Raw genomic sequence first — 8,207 nt, 5'->3', positions numbered from 1 at the left:
ATCTGGGCCTCAGCCCCTCAGCAGATGGATATCTAAATTTCAGATCTCTAGAGTAATCCTAGTAAATGCTGTCATATATAAAAGGGTTTCTCAAAATAGAGTTGGGACAATCAGTGATTTTGAGGAGAGTTTACATTAAGAGGGAGGAATTGATTTAAACTGCATGTTTTACAGCTTTTCCCTTGGGCCCATATAAAGACCAATCCACATCCATTTACCAAAGTGGAACATTTGTAAAACCTCATTAGATTTCTATGACAATAGTTCACCAGTGTAAGGCCATTTGCGAATGTAATGTTTGTTTTACCGTTGCCATGAATAGAAACATAATTATTAGACGGCGACTATGTCCGATGGTAATTTTGCAGCATCAGTAAAAGCAGGCTGATTCACAGGGGTTATTTTCATTAGGCTGACTCATGTTGAAATGTTAGGCAGCATCATTCAAAAAAAATCATAAAGGAGAGTTCAAAGGCATTCACTGTAATCTTCAAGGCAAACCAGGCAGTTGTGAGTGATTGCAGTAAGTGCTTGGGAGTAGCAGATTAGAACTGGCACTCACCGGTTATTATTTCCATAGTAAAAGATATCTCTGTAGCTTTCTAGGAACTTCACATTTACCAGGGTGCTGCACTACACATTGGCATTACAGACTGCATGACATGCAGCTAAATAGCTCTGATTCCATTCACTAGGGGACAGTAGTGTTCAGACACATAAGCTAGTTCATTGCACTATTATGTATGTGTGTATACACACATACATATATCATTTTTATTATTATTTTCAATATGCCTTTAAGAAGGAGGATGGGTTTCTTTTCTTTTTATGATGTATAAAGGAGGTCTAGAAATACGTTTTTTTCTGATGTTGCTTACCTCATCAAGTCCTGGACTATTAGCCAGCATCTTTCCTTGCACATCTTGGTGGACACCCAGATGCTATTTGTCCATGCTTTCCATCGTTTATGGAATAGGCAGGGACACTGAATCTTAAACAACCACCATTTTTTCTCACAATTGTTTATTCAGATGTTTGAGCTAGCAAGAAGCTTTAAAAATAAATCAAATAATTTTAAGACAGCTGAATAAAAAAAAAAAACACATTACCTTTCTCAGTGAGTCACATCTGCGATGTCCTTTTGGCCAGTCAGATAGTGACAAGCACAGGAGCAAGAGCCAGGAGACCTTGATCAATCCCCAGTTCTCTCCCAGATGTACTGACAGCTGAAAACAGTCACTTTCCCCTGTGCCTAATTTTTTTTTCCATTTTTAAAAAGGAAAGAGTAATTACTTACTTCCCAGGGGAGTTCCAAGACCCAATTCACGAATGCATGTAAAACATTTTGAGATCCTAGTATTTATGGAAAACAGAAGCAAAGAGGGGACTGACTTGGGCCCAAATATCACTTTCAGAGTCTGTTTTAGATTCCAGCCCTTCTGGTAAATTAAAGTTAGGGATTATAATTCTCATATCATTATGAACCCTTATCCCCTGATAAAATCCCAGTTCTTCGGACTACCATCTGAATATGGTCCTGATGAGAGACATTATCCAAGGATTCCACTGCAGATCACATTATACATAGCCAAAAAAATAACTTCTGTAATACCCAGTAAAAATCCCTTGCCTTTCATTCCTTTGCCTTGTTATCCAGTCTTATAATATCAGTCATCTAAAGTGCTATTTTCAAAAGCACTGAAATTACTTAGAAGCTTTTAAGGCTTGTTTTCAGAAGTGACCAAGGATTTACATCAGGCACAGGGAAATTTCTTGCTCTAGCCCTACCAGAAATATTACCTGCTAGAGTTATCCCGGTAGAAGTGCCCATGTAGACACACTTACTACTGCACCAGGACATTTTCCTTCCTCTGTAGCTAAAGCACTTAGGAACCCAGACTGTATGCCCCTTTTGAACATGACTGGGCTCCTCAGTTGACCATTGTTGCAAACAAACTGGAAATTTCCAGATGGGCAACTTTGAGACTGGAACCCCAAATTACCGTTCACCCTTATAGACATTTCCTTTCTCATTCAGCCTCAGCTCCTTCTCTTCTGCAGTTAGCCCAACAGCTGTCCTGAAGCTCCTCCCAGGAAGTCACAAGAGCAGAGGGAGCAATCAGAAAGCCTGTGCCTGGGAGGGAGGACCAGGGGGGTGGGTGCTGAACTCTGCAGAAAGACAGCCTGCTATAGATTGGTGTAAGTTGATTTACCTTTCTCCCTTCTAAGAACTGCTTGCACTAGTCTGTGTTTGCAGACAACCTCTGGTCATTTCCTTCTTTGTCCTATCGTGGAGTCATAATGAGAATGTTTCCTGTGCTGTCACTCCCAGCGAAGGAAGTTGTGCAAACAGCGTCCTGGCTGGCATGTTCTTACAGCTCAATCTTACTAATAGCACTTGTTCTCTGTTGGTTGAGACACTGATGCAGAGAATAAGCACAGAAAGCATGAGGACAAAGGAGGCTGTGTTTACCATTATACAGAAAGGGTAGTAGGAAATAATCACGAGTGACCTTTTCCTGTGGTGATCTGAGCAGGCTGTGTACTGCTGCCATGTGTAATACATGAAACTTTTGTGCTCATGCTTACACTGCACAGATAAAGGACATCCCTGCTTGCTTCATTCTCCTCTGGAGTTCAGTGTAACTGAAAAAAATATACTCAAATTAATGGACACTAGCTGGGTCTAAGTCTACATAGCCTTCCCCCTGTCCACAAGCTTTGCTACTGCGGGATCCCTGGTAACCTACCTACTGTCCTGAATTGTGTTATAATATTGTTATTTGTGGTTTAGATTAACACCCCCATGTCCCCACAGTATCAGCACCTTAGCCCTATAACTTGAAACCAACTGGCAGAACATCTGGACACTGCAACAGGCTGCCTAAGGAAACAGTGAATTCTTTCCTTGGAGGTTTTCAGGAAGAGGTTGGATCAGCATCTGGCTGGGATGGTTTAGCAATACTGTAGCCAGTTCTGCATCTGTGCATGAGGTTAGACTAGATCAGCATTTTTTCAACCTGTAGGTCACGACCCAAAAATGGGTTGCAAGAATATATGAAAGGGTTGCGGACAATATTTAAAAATGGATCAACAAACTTTAAAAATGGATTTGCCTTTAAAGGAGAAAAACTTGGGAAAACGTGACTTTTCCCTTGCAGGCTGGCAGAGCTCCACCTGGCAAGGAGCTGCTTGGGACCCCCATGTCCCACACACCTGGGAGCTGGGGCCAGGGGCATCGGGTCAGGAGTGAAGGGCATTGGGTCAGGACTAGCCATCAATGTTTACAAACAGGTCTTTGTACAAAAAAGGTTGAGAACCACTGGACTAGATGACCCTTGGAATATCTTCCAACATTGTGATTTGAAGTGATATCTGTGATAGGAGTGTAGAAGGCAGCCATGATTTTGTCCTTAACTAGCCAGAAGGAAGGAAGGGAAGAAGATAGGCGGATGGTCACAAAGAAGCACCAGACACTGCTGAAAGCCTGAAATTAGTAGGAGAAGGCGGCAGCAGGAGCTGCAGACTACCTGTCCTTTTGCACATCCTTGTGACAAGGTATTTAGCAGAATTTGCAGATATCGTTGGAATTTAACAGGCTGTGCCAGGATTGCTTCTGCTATGGCCTTGAACTTAAAACCACTTCGAGTGTGAACTGGGCACCTTAATGCCCACACCACCCCAGCCCTCAGCTGGTGACTGAGCCCTGCTATGTAATCCTGGGTTTGTCTGTGCCATAGAACCCAAGTATGGTCCAGTGTCTGTTATTAAACTGTGAAGTAAAGGCATCTCATCCCTCTCCTATCCCTCTTATCCTGCAGAAGACTTTATTCCTGTCCTCTTTCTCCCACTAACAGATGATGACAGAGTCAGACAGTCAACTGTCTGAATGTAGAGTAACTAGAGTACTACCAAAACTAAATGAGAGCCCTGGGCAGGACTGTATAATTAAAGGAGTCTTTGCTTTGTGTCAGCAATGATGTGGAATTGTTGATTTCATCCTTTTTTTCTGTCTTGGGGAAAATCCAGGTTTGTGCCTTTGGGACCAGAGTCAGTGGCTGCTGTGGCATGCTCAGGAGAGCTGGACTATCTCTGGGCCAGTTCCTTTGGAGGAGGAAGAGCAGTGCTGAATTTAGCTGTTCTATTGGCAAGGTATTGAACTCCCAGGACTGTGCATTTCTCCGAGCTGTAGGCCAACTCCTGGCTCAAGCCTTCAGGAGATTTTGGGGCCAAGTAAGCTTGTAACACAAAGTTCAGTTTTCCAGTACACTGGTAGCATTAGTAGTGGCAGAAGTAGCATTGTAGAAATTGTATCATAGCTGCAAACTCTTTTCCATCCAACTACCCTGTAGTTTATGGTGTCTCTTTTAAAAGAAACAGCTAATCGGCACAAGAGCAGACTGTCTAATGTGGAATAAAGGTTTCTGTGGATTCCCAAGACGGTTGACCTTGTCAGAAATAATACCTGAGATGTCTTTGCACGATCAAAGGATCTTAGAGCACTTTACAAGTTTGGGGGATATTATTATCCAGGGAGGAAGGACAGAGCAGTGAAAGCTCTTACTGAGGATTCCACAATGAGTCTGTCACAGAACCAGGAATAGAATCTGTCCTTTTGATTCCCATCTCTGTGCTTAAGCCATATAATCATCTCTTTTCCTCTGCCACCTCAACTACAGTTAAGGAGATACACTGTTCATTTTGGGAATGTGTGATGAAATTAATGAGAGAACTTACTGAACACAGACCTATTCTCTGTTGAGGAATTAAATTCAGAGGCCACCAGGTGAGCTGACTAACTCCAAAGTTACATGGTGGTCAGCCATGGTAAAGTTACTGCCAAACCCAGAAAGCAGCTGTCTCTGTTCTGCAGCTATGAGGGGATGGCTGATCTAAGCTGGGCCTGAGAAAAGAGGAAGCAGGTGTAGTGAAAGGGTGAGATTTGTGTGATTTTTCCTTCCCAGTGGCTGGGGACAAGGACATCTTTACTGAGAATCAGATCCTCTTACTTCAAGACACCTCTTTCTTACTGACCACTGGTCACTTTGTTTCCTGGTGGAACAAAATGTTCTGAGTCTTGACCCAAGGGCAGTGCTGCCAAGAACTTTTTCTTGCAAATGAGTGCAAAAAACCAGAATGCTAGAGCCAATAAAGTTTAATCTTCATCTTGTTTTTACTTGCAGGGTTCTCAGTTTCCTCTCCTTAGTCACTGCTCCTTGTATTCCCAGTGAAAATAGTGCAGGTTCCTCATCTTGCCAGTAGTCACAACTGAGAGCTTGTTCACAGAGAGCTAGGAAAAAGTGTGTGGGAGAAGTCCTAAGCTTTGGCCTCTTTCTAAACAATTTACTCTTGCAGAAGGGATACAGCAGCAGGCAAGTGTATGGGACCCTGTGGTGCTGGACATTGGCAGCAGTGAAAGAGCTCAGAGTTCAGCACCATGCCTGATGCAAGATGGATCATTAGCCCAGCCCTCCCCCACTCCTTCCAGAAGCAAAGAGATCCTGTCCAATGATTTACTTGTGAAATTAACAGTGAGGGACTAAAGCCACTGAAACGTCTTGGTGCCCCAGAGGGAAGTACAGGCACTTTATCCCACTTATCAAATGATGGCACAGCTCATTGGAAATTGGAAGAAGAAGGAGGTAAGTGGGAACGTGTTCTCTGCCTGAGAGATTAGTGAGCATTTGTGGGGGGATAGGGAAGGGACTCAACATTTCCCTGGCTTCCTACTTAAAAAACAGTTCTCTGTGCAGTACCTTTAACATACAACCTTTCCTGACCACCCCCACTTTCATCTAAGCTCTCCTTACGTTATGTCTCCAATCTTCTCTTGTCACATTTGTATCCATGCAAAATGCTGTGGGAAAGATTTTCTTATCACTTTGGCCATCTCATCCTTCCCTGTGCATCCCTGGACTGGCTTCCCTTTTTGTATGAAATGTTAGTTACTTGTTTCTATTTTCAAGGCCTCTCATGGGCTTCCCTACACTGTTGATGGTTTTACTCATGCTATGGAAATTGCTGACTGGCCACTGGTGCTAGTCTTCATCACTGCCTTTTTAACTTCTCAAACAAGTGTCTGTGTTTCCTCCTATGCTGTCTGTCATATTCCACCTCGACATTGCAAAGCCATCTCATCGTCCTCCTTCAAAACCTTCCTGAAAACTCCCTTTTCAATGATATCTACAAAAACATTGACACCAGTGGGGAAGATAGTAGGCTTAGACCACAGCCCATCTTGCTGACCAGGATCATCTCTGTCTGTTTCTCCATATCCAGCTGTTGTCTTTTATCTTGTACTTAGGTTGTAAGTTAAGGACCTGCATTTTTATTCTGTGTTTATACAGTGCCCAGCTTTCTCAGGGTTTGGTCCATCTTGGGGTTAGTGAAAGTATTTAACCATTTCTATCTTCTCCCTTTGTCCATTTCTCTCTTCCTTTTCTTCTCTACCCCCCCTTCCTCCCACCCTCTCTTCCACCCTTCCTTCCTGTAGGCAAAAATGTCAAGGTCAGTTCAAGCTCAGAGGCTGCAAGGATTGGACAAGAATGTCTGGTAAGTCTGCCTGACTGGAGTTAGGAAACGTGAAATATAGCATGCTCTGGAAGCCTGACATAAGATATAACCAGCACAAATGCAGGCCAAGGAGATAATCCTAGCTCCACCCCTTGGGCCTGGCAGAAATTACCTATTCTCTTTTATACAAAGAGATCTTAATCAGAGCAGGGCTGTGCCTATGCAGGCTGCCTGAATCCCTTTAATTCTCTGTAGTTTGCTCTCTGCAGGGTGGAGTTTGTGAAACTGGCTGCCACTTACCCAACTGTGAACCTTGGCCAGGGCTTCCCTGACTTCCCTCCACCGGACTTCGTGAAGGAGGCATTTGTGAAGGCTGTCAGCGGCGAGAATGCCATGCTGCACCAGTACACCCGGGTCTTTGTGCGTGAGAGCATCCTCCTTCTACAGCAGTTGCTGCTCTCCCTACTACCCTTTGAATCAGACAGCTCCTAAAGACCTCAGTTGTCCAGAGGAAGTAGAATAGATGCACTGGCTGGGCAAGTGGACTGGGGAGTCCCTGATTCTTCTTTGCGAGGGAGGGGAGCCAAGAGGCTTCATGCTGAATCCTCTCTGTAAAAAGGAAAGCAGAGTTAAGTCCTCTAGACTTGAGCAAAACGAATTGGGTTCAAACCCCTGCCGGATGAGGAGGACTAAGAACCTGGACCTCTGGCTTTCTAGGCAAGTGTCCTAATCGCTCACCTATCAGGGCTGTAGCAGAAGCATGTCTCTCCTTCTCCTCCATCATGCCCACTAGTCACAGGTTTTGCTACTTACATCCCTTTATGCAACCACAGTGCTGAAGAGGCCAATCCAGTTAGAGTTGTACAACTCGTGCTGTCTCTCCCTACAGGGACACCCTGCTCTGGTGACCATCCTGGCCCGCTTTTTTGGGAAGCTCCTAGGTCAAGACATCGATCCTTTGACCAATGTAATGGTGACAGTTGGGGCATACGAGGCCCTGTTCTGTTGTTTCCAGGCTCTGGTCGATGGTGGAGATGAGGTAACAGAGGATTCTGGCTATACCACAACTGTCCTGGCTTCTGCATTTAGTCGTGCTGCGGCGCAGTGAGGTTGGGCATGAAAAGACAGGCTTTTGTTTAGTTATACAGGCCATCCTGTGGAAGGGCTAGTCTGCCTGTTAAGGGCTCTCTGATTCCCGGAGCAGGATCCTCACAGCTCACCTTCTGCAGAGAAGGGGTTTTGCAAATTCCACTCCTCTTCAGCCATCTGCTGTTTTGGTTCCTAGGGAGAAAATGCATCGCCCAGTGGGCACCAACCAACCTTCTCATTTCCAACAGTGGCAAAAGAGTTTTTCTGCCCACATTAGTCATTTCTTCTTCCTAGTACCCAGCTACTTTGGGGTTGGAGACCTTCCACTTAAACCAATGAATTTACATCTAGAAGTGACATCTCTTGCCCCCTGTATATTTCCCTGCATCCCACAGCAATGATGAGAGCAGGACCATGAGATCCCTGAGGCTGCGTCTTGTCCTTTGCAGGTGATTATCATTGAACCCTTCTTTGACTGCTATGAGCCAATGGTGAAGATGGCTGGGGGGACTCCAGTGTTCATACCACTGCGACCAGTAAGTGGACCTCAAAGCAAGTAATCAATTTTAAGGAGTTTATTCGTCTTAGTAACAGCACGTGTAGAC

The 8,207-nt window shown here is 44.5% G+C and overlaps 1 protein-coding gene across 1 annotated transcript in view; it reads left to right on the top strand.

Moving 5' to 3' along the window:
• The first annotated feature begins 2,136 nt into the window (after window positions 1–2,136).
• The window catches only part of KYAT1 (kynurenine aminotransferase 1), a 17,789-nt gene continuing 11,718 nt past the window's right edge, over window positions 2,137–8,207 (top strand). Inside the window, exons 1-6 of the mRNA XM_019541110.1 lie at window positions 2,137–2,199; window positions 4,030–4,152; window positions 6,494–6,552; window positions 6,783–6,933; window positions 7,403–7,552; window positions 8,052–8,154. Of these exons, the coding sequence (XP_019396655.1) occupies window positions 4,069–4,152; window positions 6,494–6,552; window positions 6,783–6,933; window positions 7,403–7,552; window positions 8,052–8,154 (547 nt within the window). The 5' untranslated portion in view covers window positions 2,137–2,199; window positions 4,030–4,068. The remainder of the gene's footprint in view (window positions 2,200–4,029; window positions 4,153–6,493; window positions 6,553–6,782; window positions 6,934–7,402; window positions 7,553–8,051; window positions 8,155–8,207) is intronic.

This window comes from Crocodylus porosus, unplaced genomic scaffold, assembly GCF_001723895.1.
Source record: "Crocodylus porosus isolate Cpor-Errol unplaced genomic scaffold, CroPor_comp1, whole genome shotgun sequence".
Lineage (NCBI taxonomy): Eukaryota > Metazoa > Chordata > Crocodylia > Crocodylidae > Crocodylus > Crocodylus porosus.
Note: the sequence above shows the minus strand (reverse complement) of the source record. Positions and strands in the feature narration are given on the sequence as shown.